Source organism: Coccidioides posadasii, chromosome 4 (genome assembly GCF_018416015.2).
Source record: "Coccidioides posadasii str. Silveira chromosome 4, complete sequence".
Lineage (NCBI taxonomy): Eukaryota > Fungi > Ascomycota > Eurotiomycetes > Onygenales > Onygenaceae > Coccidioides > Coccidioides posadasii.
The window spans coordinates 3,088,342-3,105,379 of record NC_089410.1 but is presented as its reverse complement, the minus strand read 5'-3'; the positions used below and the strand labels follow the sequence as shown (position 1 = coordinate 3,105,379).

Sequence of the window (17,038 nt, the reverse complement as noted above, 5' to 3'; positions counted from 1 at the left end):
TCGCGTATCAACCTCGGCCCGCATCGCGCTCCAAACAGCAGCGTCAATGAAGCGCTTTGGACGGAAGAAAGAACAGCAAACATCTTCAAAGCCGATTCCCGCGTCTGGGGGGTGTGGAATCTGTGAATCTAGGTTATCGGGGTCTCTAGAGCCCAACTATCCGGAAAAATGGCTCTCTCGGAACTAGAACAGAAGAAACGAAGAACGAGAAATGATTATACATATCAGCTGGAGTACCGAACGCGCTGGTGGGTTGATTATCAGTCCGTCCCCCCTGATTTACCAGGATAGCGCTGATGGCGGCATGTCTATACATAGGTCGGATAATGATATGTACGGTCATATGAACAACAGTATATATGCTTTCCTCTTCGACTCCATCATCAATACGTATTTAATAGAAAATTGTGGCCTGAATCCCTTCTCTTCGCGGTCTTCTTCAGAGCAGTCACCAGATGAACAGTTAGCCAGACAGGGGAAACTCCAACGTCCACCTCAGATTGGTCTTGTCGTTTCGTCTTTTTGCGACTTCTTTGCCTCCGTGTCATTCCCGGACGTACTGGAACTAGGTTTGCGAGTGACCAAGCTGGGGAAGTCCAGCGTGACGTATGAGGTCGGTGTGTTTCGGAAAGGAGAGGAGCCAGTCAAGGTGGTTGGTGGGTTCACACACGTTTTTGTCGATAAGGTTACTATGAAGCCTACGAGTGATGGAATGGTCCCAGCTATTCGAAAGGGCTTGGAGAGACTGGCTCTGAAGAACAACCCGGGGTCAAAACTCTGATAAGGCCAACGCATATCCACATTATATGGCTCAAAGGGGGCTGTTATTTGCAACTTTTAAAGGGATTATGGTACTCAATCGACCAATATACGCCCTCCTTCTCTCTGGATAACCGGTTTTTCGCTGGTGTCGCCAAATCGCAGCAGACCTTGCGGTGCCAAACCGATTGGCAGTCGACCAGGGATCGACCTGGTATGAGCCTTCTATAGGATTTCAAGGCCCGCCGCCCTCACCATCATCACAATGAAGTGCGGTATTATTCCGCCCTACAACGTTGTCCTTTCTATTAAGACGTTGAGAGCACCCTACTGGTTCAAGCTCCATTTTGGGGGGGGGGGGGGGGGGGGGGGGGGGGCCGAGGTAGGGCTCAGGAAACAAGTTGGTCCTTACGCCTACCTTGCTTCTCCAGATGCGCCTTGCCTAATACTAGAGGATTCAAATGATTGAGGATTGGGTTCAGCTTCGCAAAATTATTTCATTGCTACTTTGATTTGAGACGGTCAAAAATGGCCTCTAATTTTCTTTCTTCCGATCAAGATGTAGATGGGAGCTGGGGTGATACCACGCCAAAATCCCAATACAATCAGATTTTAAATCCCCTTCCTAACGCCTAAGCATGCTAAGTTATCCTTATTCCTTTATCGGAGTAATCGCATTTCATGACCATAACCATAATGGGAATGAAAATGAACTGGCAAAAAGATACGAGATCGGACTCTCGTAGTGGTATTTCCCCGTTCTCGAACTTTATTTTTCCGAATTTTTACTGTGCTGCACATTGAGGTCCACCTTTTTCTTCGTCTTCGTCTTCCCAGGCCGATCCACCTTGGGCATCTTTCGCCCCGAAGTCGTCCAAGTTCGCCTTTGGATCGTAGTCAACTTCATCAACGGGCTCCGCTTCAATTGGCGGCTCTGGACCTGGGAGAATATCCCGTAGCTTGTTAAGAAGGGTCTGATCCGACGCCCATCCGTCTTCCGGGAACTTAATCTCAATAGTCAAATAAAGGTCGCCGCGGGCTTCGCTTCGTTTATATGGCATGCCCTCGCCTGCGATCTTGAGAACCTGTCCTGGTCGCAAAACGTCGCCAGGCTTCTTTGGGTGGGTCAGCTCTATGCCTCTTCCGTCCAGATGCTTTAATACGACTCTTGAAAACCCGCAGAGAGCTTCGGCTAGTGTGATATGAAGAACGGCGTGAAGGTCACCACCGGCGCGCTTGAACACGTCGTGCTCTGCCTCTTCCAACTGAAAGATAATATCACCTGGTTCAACGTCAGGAATCTGGTCTCCTTCGCCTTCTAAAACGATCCTATCCCCTTGCCTACAGAGCTTTGTTAGCCGACGATAGTCCTACACCCACGGTGATTGTACGTACTTGGCGCCTCGAGGAATATAAATTTCCAGCAATTTCCGTTCTTCAGTAACTCTTTTGCCTTTGCATTTCTTGCACTTGTCCTTTGCCTGAAAAAATTTTCCGGAGCCTTCGCACACTTTACACTCCGCCGTGGCGCGAGTGACGAGGCCGGGGCCAATCTGCACGAGGGTCTCCTTGTGGCCTGTTTCGCAACATTAGCGAGAAAAACAGCCTAATCCTCAAAACGCTCACCTTGTCCATCACATGCTGAACATGTTTTTGGAGTAGCCCTCTCCTTTCCACCCCTACCCTTGCAAAGGCTGCAGATAACGTTTTTGGTACTGGCAAACTTGACAGTTCGGCCTTTGTATAGATCTTCCAGGCTTACGGTATACGTCTGCTCTTCGTTTGGACCCTTCTTGGGCTTTGGGGCTCCCGGACCATAACCAGGCATTCCTCCTCCCATTCCCATGCCGAACATAGAGTTAATTATATCGTCGAGATCGGGACCTCCCATGCCGGGACGACCCGACCCGTCAAACGCCGACATGCCGTGGGTATCGTAGATATGTCGTTTCTCATCGTCATGGAGAATGTCATATGCCTGGCTAACGGACTTGAACTTGACCTCTGCGGCTTCACGTTCGGACTCTGGGACCTTGTCTGGGTGACTAGCGAGGGCAGCCTAAGACAACGCGAAAGGGGTTAATATGTGAAATATACATACAAAACCGGGATTTCCAGGTGGTATATACCTTTCTATAGGCCTTTCGGATCTCTTCTTTTGTCGCAGTTCTCTCAATACTTAGAACCTCTGAAAGCATAGTCAGTGGCGCTCACTCCTGTACAAAGGTTAGGGAATAAGTACCGTAGAGGTCGATCTCCTCGACCCCGGAATTCACTGCACATTAATTAATATAATAAGTTTCCAACAGCTGCTTGGTCCTCCAAGAGAAAGAGACTCCGACATGCTTTGGCTCTCTTCACCGCAGCGGGGATCGGCGAAAGCTTACTGCTGAAAATTTTCGGATTTCACAGATATTTTGGATACACAAGGAAGCAAATTTATAGATGAAAAGCGGGTATCTCAAGTAGAGAAGTAGTAAATCTATCTCTGTCTTAAGGAGGGACGGAGGATAACCGTGAAAGAGAATGCGGAGGGACGGCGAGGAGCGGAGGCGGGAGGGTTGGAGGAGCCTTCTGTTCAAACAAACAAATTTAATATTTATTATGAATATTTCAGTCTCGGCGTAAGAGCTTTCTAGCTTCAAACACTTCCGCCGCACCAACTGCCGCTACTCACAGACGAGAAAGGGAAACGAGGAATGGTTGTTAGAATGGGGAGCGGGCGGTGAACATTGATGAGATCAGACGAAACACAGCTGTGAATTTTTTTTTTTTTTGCCTTCATTGCTCTCCAACTGCACATCCCCTCACCCAACCAAAGCCGCGACAATGCGGCCTTCCGCCTCTCGGTTCTTTGCCCGGAGTCCATGGGTTTGCAAATCATGTAGGGCTAATTTCTCTTCGACAACCTCGTGCGCAGCAAAGAAAACCAAGTCTCGCCTTCCTGACTCTCCGGCACGCACTCGTTTCGCCCCGTCTCCGACCGGATATCTCCATCTCGGATCCCTGAGAACGGCGTTATTTAACTACCTTCTCGCAAAGCGGACCGGCGGACAATTCCTTCTACGCATTGAAGACACAGATCAGGTCGGTGTTGCGCTTTCGGCTAGTTTGGAGCTTGGACATGGTACTGATTGGCGAAGAAAAGGACAATTCCTGGCGCAGAGCAGAGGCTGTATGAAGATCTACAATGGGCCGGTCTCCAGTGGGACGAAGGTATAGTTTTGTGACAGGACTTGGGTCCCTACTTCAATCTACGGAGGAGCTTACACCCATCCCTAGGACCCGTTGTAGGTGGACCGTATGGCCCTTATAGACAGGTAGGCAATCACCGCCAGCCATGACGCCAGTTGTACTCTACGACTGACATTGACTTGGATTCCCGCAGTCTGAACGGACGGCATTGTACAAATCCCAGGCGGAAAACCTCATTTCCACAGGCCATGCATATCGGTGCTTTTGCTCGTCAGAGCGCCTTGACAGACTCGCGAGACATCGACATGATCTCGGCCTCGCCCCTGGATACGATGGCGCTTGCATTGATATATCAAAAGAAGAATCAGAGGAACGGGCTGCAAATGGGGAAGCCCATGTCGTTCGATTGCGAGTTGCAGAGTCCTATCCCATGTTTGAAGACATAGTATACGGCAAAACCGGACAGAACCGCGCAGGGAATGGTGGCAAAAAAGCTGAACTTGTGGACACGTTCGTTGATCCTATCCTGCTGAAGTCTGACGGATATCCCACGTACCATCTTGCAAACGTTGTGGACGACCATTTTATGAAGATTACTCACGTTATTCGGGGCACGGTATGGTGGTTGATTCACTCTCCAAGCGAACTTATCACTAACAAAAATCGCAGGAATGGATGTCCTCAACTCCGATGCATGTAGCTTTATACAATGCCTTCCAATGGCAACCACCCAAGTTCGGCCATGTCCCGCTCCTCGTTGAAAAGAACGGCCAAAAGCTCAGCAAACGCAACGCAGACATAGATATCGCGCATTTCAGGGATAAACAAGCGGTGATGCCGGACACGTTGGTCAATTTTGCTGCGTTACTAGGCTGGTCCCACCTACGGAAATCAGATGTGTTTAGTTTGAAGGAGCTAGAAGAGATCGTATGCACTTCCCCTTATCCGTTCTCTGCTCTTAGCACTACTAATGCTAGAACAGTTCGATTTGAAACTCACTAAGGGCAATACGACTGTAGCTTTTGAGAAGCTCTGGTTCTTGCAAAAATCCCATGCCCAGCGGTATGCAGCGACGGGCGGACCGAAGTTTGATGAGTTGGTTCGGCTCGTGTCAAATGCTGCCGAATCAGTATATACTCCCGAGCAATAGTCAGTCTCAAAGTCTCGAATGTTTACCATGCCACTAACACGTACGCAATAGTTCTCCTATCCTGAAATCCCGGAATCTCAAAAAATATGTTTCTTCGATTTTACGCGAGGGCCCTCGCTCATATACAAATCCAACCGAATTCATCAACGTCAATAAATCATTCTTCACTCAAACTGTCGATAGGCCAGCTTATACTCCCGCCACCACCACTTCCAGCGGGGATGAATCAACAAAGATCCCCGTTTCAGCCCTTCACACTGCTGCAGCTGCCCTCTCCATGGTTCCTGCATCGCACTGGAACTCACAGACACACCGTGCCAACATCGAGGCATATATGTACACCGATCCCTCCCCTGAACTCGGACCTAAAGAGCAAAAGACATCACAGCAGCTTTTTAGAAAAGAGCTATATCACTATCTACGATGGGCCTTGTCGGGCGGCACTCCCGGGATAGGTATACCATCGACCATGGAAATCCTCGGTCGGGAGGAGAGTGTCAAACGGTTAGACGAAGCGAGGGAAGCAACAAAGTCATTGGCTTCGGCGGAGAGGAGAGACATCAGGCGCCCCATGAATCAGAAGGAGAGCGACAAAGGTAGTAACGAGTGGATGGGTTCGTTGGCCGGAGCCGCAAAATAGGTTTTTCTGGGAGAGAACAAAGGTGGACGACGGAGGCTTTAGCGGGAGTGGGAGGCCTGACGGAGCTACACCTGGTATTATAGAGAGCACTTATCATAGTTGTACGATTAAAATAGACGATGTAATTTAAGCCCACCTGCCGCATCCATTGAGCTTATGCGATCGCCATCGAGATCTCCTATTTAACATTATGCCCATATTATTCCTTAGCGCCCCAGTGTAAAAGGCGGGGTCTGCGCCAAAATCGCACACCTATTCCGGTAGTTTGTGCTGAGAATTTTCCGGCCACAGCGGCGTCATCCAGCAGAGGGGTCTGAAACCTTGCCAACCGCCCCTCCAAGTTCCACGCCGGACTTGAACGAGTCTTGGGGTTCCGAGAGCATGAAGATGTCCTTTGGTGGCCTTAGCCAAAAGAGCCGTTTGTTTCCCTGGGACACCCTTAAACTGACTTGTTAGTAGGACTGCATTTTGGAGGGGTTCAAAGCCCCCCTAGTTCATTCAAAGGAGGTAATCCACTCCCGGCCCAATAGCGAGGGACTTATGAGAAAAGTCTTCAATTCTGACAATGCAGGTTTTTTTGGTTGTGAAGAGGGACTTCTCGTCTGGCGCGGGTCAATTGCGCGTGGAAATCGAAAGTTGAATTGCGTGTCAACGTGTTATGGCTTTTAACCAGATCCCGATTGATATAAACTGCGGAGTGGAGGCTCACTGAAACAGTCACATTGCATGTAGAATTTGATAAATATTGAAGCTTTCAAAATTCAGGACATTTTGGTATTGATACAACGGCCGATAATCAAGTCTAGGTGCAAAGTAGTTTAGTTTAATATCTTAATTGACGTATGAACACAGAGGGACATATATAAAGCTGTCCTGCTTTCTCTTCTGATTGACTCTTGAAGATTTTGTGAGAAAAGTGTAATAACGTTTGTAGTCAATCTTTTGGTGCTGACCTTGTGCACCCTGTCATAACCCGCGCCAAAATTAGGAAAAAAATTAACAATTTTAATGGGCAGTTGAGCCAGACTCAACTAGGAGGAATCCTGAGGAGCCAATGCTTTGGTCTTGTCAGCACCTACCAAAGATAATAGGCAGGGTCTTGATGCATCAGCTGCTGGCCGATGCTATGATACATGGTGAATAGCCATCCGTAGTTGTCCCGACAGACAAAGCAATTGCTCAGTTGTGGCAGTCTCTGGCGCTATGATAATTTCGATACCATGTCCGTTGTTAATATTTATGCGTGCCATGAACCTCCTAGCAATGTTGATCCACATTCTTGCCCTGGAGGAGGTCCTGCCCCGGCTCTAGTCACGAGGATACCCTCGCGGAGTTGGGCACGAATTCCAGGCCAGCAAGCACAGGCCTTTGGATAGGCTCGCGACACCAAACCCTTTCACGGGTGGACGAGGGTTGGGCCGCTGTGTGGAGTGGCAGGCCAGGAAGGAACGCCAATGAGTGAGGCACCTCTGAAAATCCCCTGGAGCGGGAGAGGCCACACTCAACTTCTAAATCCCACCATTCTTCAAGTTGTAAGTCCATGCCAAACAGAATCTTTGTGCAGTCTCCCTTTCTTTCAGCAGTGAGTGTAAGGGATCCTTGGATCACCCGCCTGGGCCCATCAAGCTCTGTTTAGCGAGTGGGGAGCCGGAGGGGGTGATCAAACACAAAAAGAACAAAGCCATTTTGTATGGATAAGGGAGCCAATGGATATTTAGGGGCTCTTCCTAGCCATAGAATACAGTCACTCCGGACGGAGAAACTGTCAGCGCTTCCAGCACCTCGTTTATATTCTTTGAGGCTACTCTGCACATGTGAGGGGAGTGGTCGGTGGCTATGAAGGACACAAGCATTTTGAGGCTTCACGTATGCAAAAGCTGAGCTAGAAGGCCTGGTCAGTGGTAGTAAATTTGTTAAGGGACCATAATAAATCATATTTATGAATAGCTGATTGATGTGAGGAGGAGAAGAAGAGAAGGGGATGTGGCGGCGAGGAGGTTCGGGGTTTATATAGGGGGCGATATCACGTGGGCCAAGGGTTAGCGTGCTCACTTTCCCGTCACTCGAAGGTGGGATTTCATTCACTCTAGAGTCAGAAAGCCCTGCTGTGAATCCTCATGTGGTGAGACTCACCCCATCCTCTCTTTATGCGAGCTGTAAGCACTCATATGGGTAGCTTGTTATTGAATTCCAGCTTGAATTCTCTGAAAGACAGATAGAGTTATAAGACACCATTTTTATGTTATATAAAATACAAGTCCATGTAGAACACCTATGTTGATACAATCACGAACCAAGAGCAAGATACCACCACTCCTTCACTGTCCAGCCTCCCTTAGCTTTGGCATCATCTTCCATGCCATCTTCTCTCACATGCCGAACAGCTCCCACAACATATAGCCACTGCAGGACCAACTCTACCTCCCATGTCCCAAGATATGGCTGCATGATTCGCCCGATAGTATCTGCTCCAGCCCCTGGGATAGCGGCCAATAGTCCCACAACAGCCCCAACCGCGAGCTCCCACAGTAGCTTTGAAAATTGTCCGTGTACATCTACCCAGAGCGGAACCTTGGGAAGAGTCGACGAGGTACCGAACTCGCTCACGGTTATATCCGTATTGGGTACTGGTGTCTGGTCGATCTTTTCCGCCAACGGATTGCCATAAATGTATCTATCGGGGACCGGATGAATCTCCACGTCAAAGCGCAACTTCGTCTTATCCATCATTCGAGTGAGATACCCACGCTCCGTGAGCCCGTATTTGTTTCGTGGCGGGTTTAGCGGCCGGATCGTAACGCGTCCCTGTGTTGCCAGGTTGATCATGACCAGAATGTCACCGTCGTCTGCCCCATATTCTAGTTTGTATTTTCCCTCTGATTGAATCGCAGGGTCCAAAATGGTGAGCTTGAAATGTAGCGCTCGTCTCAACTGCACCGCCTCAACCGCTCGTTTGCGGCCAAATGCATGCAGAAAATGCTCAGTGACATCGTAGTTCCGGCCTGGGGTGACCTTTCCACGATTACTCATGGATATAACGCGCTCCGTGATCAGGGATTGTATTGCCTCCCCAATGAGCTCTTCACCAAAGCGCTCGAGAATTTGCCGAGCCTCAGTGGGCCGGTATGTTTCTTCTGTCGTGATTACGTTGGCGCGAACCCAGGTTTTTGCAACTTCCAGGCGTCTTATCGACTCGGCTTTGTTATTGTCGCCTAGAGTAGAAACAGTATTTGGGCGCTTTTGACCAAGAGGAACTGAAAACGGTACGTTGGCATATAGTGTCCGTTTCCGTGGAATCGTAGTTTGCGCATTGTGCTGGTACAGCTCGTCAATATCAAGCATCTGCTCTGTTCGAACGTCGAAGATGCTGACGAACTGTTCGTGAGTCGCTGGAAGGCTTGGAACCTTCTGGAGACTAGGCCTTTCAAGCTGTTCCTCTGCCCAGTTAACCACCGATTCCCAATCGTACTCTTGCAAATTGTTGTAGTCAATGCTCGGCACAAGGTCATTTTCGTAGGCTTCAATGTAACGCTCTTGAAAATCCCGCTGCATCTTAGCCATCTGCAGCCTATGCCGCGATACTATACTTTTACCACGATCTTGGATGAATTTCGAATCATAGTCGGGGAAAACAGACGTGACTAACGGCCAGTCGATCAATTTGCCCTCTAAACCTCCTGCCAAGGTGCGTACAACCACTATCGCGACAGTGAGCTTTTGAGCGATCCGCTGAGGGAAATCTTTCGCATATCGAACGCGCTTGAATATGCGATCCACGGATTTTACCGCTCCTTGCGCGGCCTTCGTGGTTTCCTGAAGCTGCGTGAGACGTCTACCAGATTGAGCATCTGCTCTCTGTGGCTGAACAGAGCCCTTTTGAGGCATCCAACCTAAGGCTAACGGTTTATACCGAGCGGGAAATGCTTCCATGATAGCGCGAGATGTTGCCAGTCGAGTTACCGGTGGCTCCATGGGCTTTCGCTGTTGAGGAGGGGGCTGATCAATCTCGAAACGAATTGGGCCTTCTAATGGGGCGCTTTCGAAGGGTCCAGGAATTGCATGGTCAATGTACCTCAACATCTCATCCGGTGGGCCATCAGGAAATTCATTCCTTAGTTCCCAGTCCCTAACGGTATCTATATCGGAGAAGAAGCCGGTTGAAGCTGGATCTGCAACGTTAGATAAGTCTACGCTGCGTTTCCTCGATGTAGATAAGATATCATTCAACCCATTCGGTAGAGATTCTAGTTTCGGCATTACCGCTTTTTTCCTATAGCTACGCCTCCGCCGGGTCATGTAGCACACTCCGGTTCCAAATGTCCCGGTCGCTGCATTGAATGTCTGAGCTGGTGACATGAGCATCAAAAGTAGGCTAGGTTTCCAGTTTGCGCCAAATACCATACCAGCGTAACCTTCGTCAAGAGGCCAGGGCCTGAGAACAGGAGGCCTGGCGATTGCTGGAGCATACGGTGCAGGGATCGAAAGAGAATCCAGGAAGGGACTCGTAGACGGCATTTTTTGAAGACTTTTGAGCCGTCGAACCCTTCTGTAGCATTCACCAGCTCCAAAATCCCCGCGTCCGAATGAACGGCCATCTTCAATGAACCGAAGCGTACGCGGCTTGGGTTGCCGTGGGCGGAATTTGGCTGGAATATAACTCAATGTGACCCGAACTTCATTTTCGACCTCAGGTAGCTTTAAGTCATGACCGGCAAAGCCTTTGTGTGACTTCTTCAGAGATGGATCAATGGTGGCCTTGGGGTGTAGATACAGTTGAGGGTCCGCGCTGAGCATGGCGCTCTGCAAGTCCCGAATCATGGGATCCATCGAGTCTATATCTGGCTTGGCGATTAGGCTCTTTGTCACCATAAGCCCTTTGGAGTTCTTCCCACTAAAAGTGAGCTGTCGAAGCTTTCCGGCGTCAACCAGCGATTTAACGGCGGATCTGATTGTGCGCATGTCAGGCTTCTCTGTCCTTGTTTTGAGCCAGACAGTGCTGAAAGGATACCACAGCTCAGTACCTAGCGGGTGAGCTCCTCCGCACTGTTCTATGATGTCCATTACAATCTTTCGTCGCTGAAATGCAATGGAGCCTCCTCTGGAGTCTTTCTTGACACTTGATTTTGAGGTTTCGTCTTTGGCCTCGGATGGAGCGACGCTGGAAGGGACAGGAAGTGGTTTCGTTTCCAATGGCTCTATGGACATATCGACGTGTGCCCCGTTAGCCTTAGTTGCCTGGCTTCCAGATCCGGTCGGGACCCCAATCTCGTCCCTAGGTACGCTTGTATGTATTTCCATCGGTATTACTTCGAATTGCTCTTCCTGAGTTGGTGCGTGGAGTGTGCCAGGGGGTACAACCGGTAAGTCAACATCATGCTCTTTGGGCTTATTGCGTTGTGTAGCGGTGGTCGGAACCGAGGTGGAGCTTTGTTGAGCGGCCAACTCTAAATCCAACGGATTTTCATCTACAACTTCACCAGAACTGTCCTGGGATTGAGCAAGAGTATCTGCCTTCCCATTTTGGCTTCGTTCCAGTACATAGTTCGGTTCAACGTTCGGCGGTGACCCTTGTTGCTGTTGTAGTTCACCGTTAATATCAGTGATATTCTGCGTCCCGCTCGAAGCGGAAGCATCAGGACTAGCATAGACATCTTGTGCGATCTGACGAGGCTTAGAGTCACGCGTGAAACGGCGCTTTTTGGGAGGTCTACCCCTCCGCGGTTTCTCAGGCATTGTTTGGGCCTGGGCGGGGTTGATATCGTCAAGGCTAGACGGCTTTCGCTTTCTAGCAGACCTCTCGGTTACGGCACTAGCGCTATCCGCGTCACGAGGGGTGGCCTCCGTCGAGGCCACAAGTTGGCCGTTTTGCTCCTCGGGAAGAGAATCTACCATAGAATCTCTTAGCTTGTCAATAGATCTATCCACCGACGACCTCTCACTTAGCCGGCTACTAGAACGCGGGGCGGCGGCCGCTGCAATCTCTTTAGCTCCAGAAGACCGTGTCAGTCGCATTGACACAGGTTCGTTTTCAGAGACCCCAGCTGTTGTTTCATCGGCGAACCAGCTGAACTCGTTCAGCCTTGGTAATTTGAAAATTGCAACGCGACTCCGGGCTGGACGGCCTTGCCTCATCCCAAAAGCCCTTCTTTTGCCAACTGGCGTTAAATAAAGACCAGGAACTGGTCTTTCGAGTGTTAGAGTACTGTATGCTGTCCAGCTTTCGTCGTAGCCTTTGGCTTTGAGTCGGTCCAGCTCCGACATCTGTTCAAGATCGTTCATTTTCTTTCTTCGCTTAGATTTATGCATATCGCTAACCACAGGAATCTTGCTCATCTCTTCCAAGTCTCCAAGCCCGGCATCGGGTGTCTTACGTTTAATTCCGTCTTTGATGTCGCTTTGTAGTCCTGCTGAGACACTACGTGATATTGCTCTCGTGGCGTCTTGTGACCGCCATCGGCTTCCAAATCGAACGCCTTTCCATCAAGTTAGCATACTTTACGTTCTGGGTATTATAAAATGTTACTTACCAAATGTGCCGTCACGGAGACACACCACAGCCGGGTCACGGTGCGTAACAACATAGTCGTTGGGCTTGGCAGATTCTAAACACTCTCGGAGAGTAGCATTTCCTTGCTTTACGAGATTTGGGGGCTCCTTTGTGATTACAAACCCATGTGCATCGAGCTCAGGCTTTGCATCAATCGGAGGAGGACGAGTTGCACCTTTCTTAACGGGGGTTTCGACGGCCTCCCAAGAAGCTTGGCCATCTTCAACGAGTGCTGCGAAATTTCGGACGGAGTACTGAACAAAGTAGGAAATGGTGCCACGAAGGGCCGTATCGCGGACCAAAGACAGATGTCGTAGATGGAGAGGTTGTGAATATTGCCATGAATCGACAAGGCGAGACAAAAGAGCTTCAATTGGCCGCCTAAAGAATATGCCCATTGATTCTCCAGCGATTTCCTGTTTCTAAATTTCAGCATATGTTGCAAAAGGAGGAAAATTAGAGTATGCGATGAGGACGTACCAAATTGTCCATTCCTCTTGTCCCGGCCTTATCAACTAGGCTGAAGATGAAATTTGGGAGACTTTGATCCGGAGTCCATTGGGGAATTCTGCGACCAGCATCTCGGACGATACTTTGTTTGGCATCGCTTGGCTGAAGGGTACCAGCCCCTGACATATCCTCTATGGCCTCGGTTTGCGCCTGGGCCTCGTCCAGGTCATCGTCCTGTTGGAGGGACGCAATAACAGCAGAGCTGTCCTCATGAAATAGTTGGATATCTTTCTCTGTAGGTTCACGGATAAGCATGATGGACGCGTGCGAGGATCGCATCGCCTCGGAATACTGTGAAAGGGCTTGGACACGTCGCACGCATCCAATGGCTTCCAGCTTCCTGATGGCTCGTCGTAGAACCTTCGAGCGCCAGAGCTCCGTCATTCCCAGCTTTTCTTTCAGGTCATTTCTCGTGATCACTCTGTGCTCTCTCAAGCACCCAAATAGTTTGTCCAGCAGGGCAGAGAAATCAATCATCTCGTCGAACTGGGGATTCCCAACACGTTCACTCTCGGGCCGGATCGACTGGGAGATCTCTGCTGGCGCTGAGGCAGCATACTTGCGTAAAATGCACAAGCTCGTTCTTGCGCCCTTGTATTGAATCGCCTTCTTCTCGATGTAGCCCTTCTGCTGGAGCGTATCGGTCCGTTTGGGCACAGAACGCTTATCTTGACCGCTGAGCCTGACGAGGTCACCTTGGACTACTCCTCGAGACTTGTGAGATGCGATGATGGACAGAAGGGTAAACTCTAAAGGGAAAATGCGATAGTTGTCAGGCTTATGGCCCGTGATCGTGAGCCACATGCGCTCTTGCGAAACAAAGACACGGAATGCATCTTGTGCGGCTTCCTTTGGTCCGGCCGTGTTCTCAGAAATGAGAGATGGATCTATCTCTCCTGATAAGGGTGTCTGTGACGGGTTGCTTGCCAGGACTTGATCCAGGGTGAAGCCATTTCCTTCTCCGTTCTTTCCGACTGAAACCTCAGGATGCCGTGTCAACCACGCCCATAGACAACATTTCAGCTGATGGTCAACCTTTGGCGGACGTGCTGTCCCACGTCCAGTGCCGTTATGCAAACTTTGTGTAGCATAGACTGCGTCAACAAAGCCCAGCACTTCAGCTGGGGATGCACCTGGAGTTCTTCGTCAGCGCCAGCGCAAAAGCCTAGAAAGCAACCTTGGGAAACTGAGTTATGTTTGGATCCCAGACGATATCTTGGAACCACGAGGAATTAAGCGAGAAATAGGAAAAACGGTTCTCCGCTCGGTGCAAAGCCCCTGACGGGGGCAGAAAAAAGAAAAAGAAAATTTCCAGCCCATGCAGGAGGGCGAACGTTTAGAAGACTTACCGCGGTCGCCACACAGGGAGATCTCTTCCAGTACAGACTCGATGACGGATCTGAAGCTCTTTGCCATAATGGAACATCTTTGCTGGCCTATGCAAAATGCCACTAACTCCGGAGGAACAAGCCTGGATGGGGCATTAATGTGGTGAGCTGCTGATGGAGACGGCGCGATTCGAACTTGCGACTTTGACGATTCTTCGTTTTTCGGCGGTTGCAGGTGTGTGGCGGTTCTCCACCGAAAAAAGCCACCCGCAGCCCCGAAGCCTGTATCACGTGAAATATTGTACTAGTCTAGAATAAGTTTAGCGCGTATCTACATTAATAAGCCAATGGGAAACAGTTTAAAATAAGCCAATCAGAGGAGAAAAACCAGCTCGAACTTCCATGCACTCTCAGCCAATAGCAGCTGGCCGATCGGCCGCCGTTTTGGAGTGACATCACCGCTGGAATGCGCTTCCGAGAAAATCCAGCAAGCAAGCAAGAAATACAGTACCATCCCAATTCTCGTCCGCGCTGAGCATCGTTCGCCACCCGCCGGACCACGCATCATATAGGGCCCAAAATGCCGGCAGACGTCTGCAGTCACCTGCTGCATACCATTGAATTTTTCCAGATCTGGCTACCCTTCCAATTGCGACCCGCTTGAACCCGTTTCCACATACTCTGAAGCATTCCGTCCATCCCACAGTCGCTTCTTTTGGTTTCTACTCGGGGGACAATTTGTGTGAATAGGTATGATCTCTATATCCTGTACATAGAGATACAATCCCTTTCCCTATTATATACTCGTTTTCGATAGCAAACCCATGGTTCCTCCCGTTCCAGTTCCACCCCAGCTGCCGTACTCCCTGAGGGACCGCAAAAAATCCATTACTTTCTTCTGGACTCTGTTTGTTGTCGACACGCTTGCCCAGCCGTTGATTCTATATTTTACCTTGTGGTATTGCACGGACTTGTCCCATAATCTAGGTTCGTTGGCCGCGGTTGAAGTCTTCTATTGGACGGTTAGCTGACCCATGCTGCTTGACATGCTAGTATTTACCATCAGTACAGCTGCGTTGGGAGGGGTGTCTGTTGCGGAATACTTTTATCGATTCTGGACATTGTTCAAGAAAGACTCTGTTGTCAGGCCCTTGAATGCGCGCCGATCATGGGTAATGCAGCTCCCACGCTCGGGGAGAGAGAGAGGTGTGTGCAATGCTCTGGAGGAAGAGAGCTAATATATTTTGCTAGCTCGACTTCTTTCAAATCAATTTCACCGTGGTATGGCTCATCCTGGCAGTTGAATTGATAGTGTATGTTGAATACCAAACAAAAAATGTTTTCCCCATGTTGGCCGAAATGAACGGAGTTGACCCATTGTTATTTATCTAGCGGCACCGTACAAGAAGAACCGTATAGTAAGCATTTGTCCCGATGCAGTAGTGCCATAGCTGTCAGGTGCTAACTGGCTTCCGATATCATCAGTTCGACTCCTCGCCATGCCTCTCCCAACAGTCATGTACTACTTTGGTGCTGTTCACCTTACCCTTGATTTTCTCCGAGCAAGAGGCTACCAGGCGCCGTTTCGCATATCCTCCACCCCAAAGGGCTACGTCATGCCCACTGCGTTATACGTCCTGATAGAAGACATCGTTGCTGTTGACGGTGCCGGAGGGCAGAAGTACCGACGTGCGCTTCGCGATCGATACCTAGCAAGTCCCTACTTTCGACAAATGCTCTTCGAAATGAACTGTTTCTGGGGCGGCGGTTCTATCATCTGGGCCACCATCACCACCATCTTAATTTTTACCACACCCCGAGACGTTGCCTATACCGTATGGCTTCCTCCCTAAGTTACAAACCCCCACTCCCCTAAGCAGAGGGATGCTGACAAAAGTCGTCCAGCTCGGATGGTCTCTCCCCTTCGTATGGGCCGGTCTATGGACCATCATTACCATCCCATGGGTCCAAACTGACCTTCGCCGTGAAAAAGCAGCTTGGGCCATGGGTAACATCCAAGGCGAACCGTTCACCGATGATATCACCGCACCCACGCCGATTACAAGGTTTATCTCCGTATCAGGAAGGCTGCAATCTATGATCCCCTTTCATAAACCCGGCACGCGGCATGTGGATCTTGAAGGTGGTGGTGGTGGTGGTGGAAACGGAGGATCTGAGGATACGGTTCCACCGACTGCTGATGCAGCAAATTCAGGGGTATTGGCCCCAGACCAAGAGGTCAAACCAGAAGAGTAGGTTTCAATGCTACTTTATTCATTATGCTATTTATATATACAGAGTACAGCATATCCCGTTTTCACGCAATCCATAGCACAGCGTAGATGATATCCAACTACGTGTTCTCTTTATATACCTTTTAACATCATATTAGATTAGATACGTGGATGGGACAAACAAGTGGTCCGGCAGAGGATAACGAATGATACATCCTCCACTAAGCTCTATGAGCTCTGTTAGACCGGAATACTAACCTGCTGAGCAAAAAAGAGGGAACAATATCTGGTTAGGACTCACTAAGCTCTCCTGACACGCCCCTCCTCGATGCCACAGTCCACCGGGCAAGTTCCATGTCCGATACAGCCGCGATCGGCGATCATAACATGCATTGGCACTCAGCTTCAAGTCCGAAACCACACCCTTACGAGTTCATAACATCTTCCTTTCCCGTATTTACAGGTGATGTTGGTCGATTGCATGCAATTATCACCGGGATACTCATTATGCTCCTTCAGATGCCTGCGCCTTGAGCACAATCTGTTTGCTGAGCATGTCAATTAACTAGAAAAAGAGGGGAAATCAGCCACTTCACACAAGAATACACACAAAAATCTAGGATCTAGACGCATTCAAGGAACGGCAAATTGTCGGTACATTTGACACGATAGGAT

The 17,038-nt window shown here is 49.6% G+C and overlaps 5 protein-coding genes across 5 annotated transcripts; 3 read left to right on the top strand and 2 right to left on the bottom strand.

The window, feature by feature from the left end:
* Window positions 1–57: 57 nt before the first annotated feature.
* D8B26_007876 (uncharacterized protein) lies at window positions 58–934 on the top strand. Its single transcript, XM_003067358.2, has 2 exons — window positions 58–248; window positions 319–934. Exons 1-2 carry the CDS (start codon window positions 169–171, stop codon window positions 779–781), a joined length of 543 nt encoding a protein of 180 aa, XP_003067404.2. The 5' UTR covers window positions 58–168; the 3' UTR covers window positions 782–934.
* A 499-nt stretch (window positions 935–1,433) lies between these two features.
* D8B26_007875 (uncharacterized protein) lies at window positions 1,434–3,035 on the bottom strand. The gene is made up of 5 exons (XM_003067357.2): window positions 3,002–3,035; window positions 2,889–2,947; window positions 2,386–2,818; window positions 2,155–2,335; window positions 1,434–2,100 (listed from the first exon to the last, which is right to left on the bottom strand). Exons 3-5 carry the CDS (start codon window positions 2,681–2,683, stop codon window positions 1,545–1,547), a joined length of 1,035 nt encoding a protein of 344 aa, XP_003067403.2. The 5' UTR covers window positions 2,684–2,818; window positions 2,889–2,947; window positions 3,002–3,035; the 3' UTR covers window positions 1,434–1,544.
* Window positions 3,036–3,588: 553 nt separating this feature from the next.
* MSE1 (Glutamate--tRNA ligase mitochondrial) lies at window positions 3,589–5,887 on the top strand (the record flags this gene model as incomplete). Its single annotated transcript, XM_003067356.2, has 7 exons — window positions 3,589–3,846; window positions 3,903–3,975; window positions 4,042–4,079; window positions 4,148–4,570; window positions 4,624–4,881; window positions 4,937–5,103; window positions 5,156–5,887. The coding sequence occupies 7 exons, from the start codon at window positions 3,589–3,591 to the stop codon at window positions 5,742–5,744; spliced, it is 1,806 nt and encodes a 601-aa protein (XP_003067402.2). The 3' UTR covers window positions 5,745–5,887.
* Window positions 5,888–8,001: 2,114 nt separating this feature from the next.
* On the bottom strand, window positions 8,002–14,217 carry D8B26_007873 (uncharacterized protein; the record flags this gene model as incomplete). The annotated part of the gene is made up of 4 exons (XM_003067355.2): window positions 8,002–12,217; window positions 12,272–12,707; window positions 12,772–13,934; window positions 14,151–14,217. The coding sequence occupies 4 exons, from the start codon at window positions 14,215–14,217 to the stop codon at window positions 8,031–8,033; spliced, it is 5,853 nt and encodes a 1,950-aa protein (XP_003067401.2). The 3' UTR covers window positions 8,002–8,030.
* Window positions 14,218–14,706: 489 nt separating this feature from the next.
* Window positions 14,707–16,591, top strand: D8B26_007872 (uncharacterized protein). Its single transcript, XM_003067354.2, has 7 exons — window positions 14,707–15,116; window positions 15,183–15,301; window positions 15,381–15,442; window positions 15,522–15,547; window positions 15,615–15,964; window positions 16,035–16,381; window positions 16,522–16,591. Exons 1-7 carry the CDS (start codon window positions 14,954–14,956, stop codon window positions 16,571–16,573), a joined length of 1,119 nt encoding a protein of 372 aa, XP_003067400.2. The 5' UTR covers window positions 14,707–14,953; the 3' UTR covers window positions 16,574–16,591.
* Window positions 16,592–17,038: the final 447 nt, after the last annotated feature.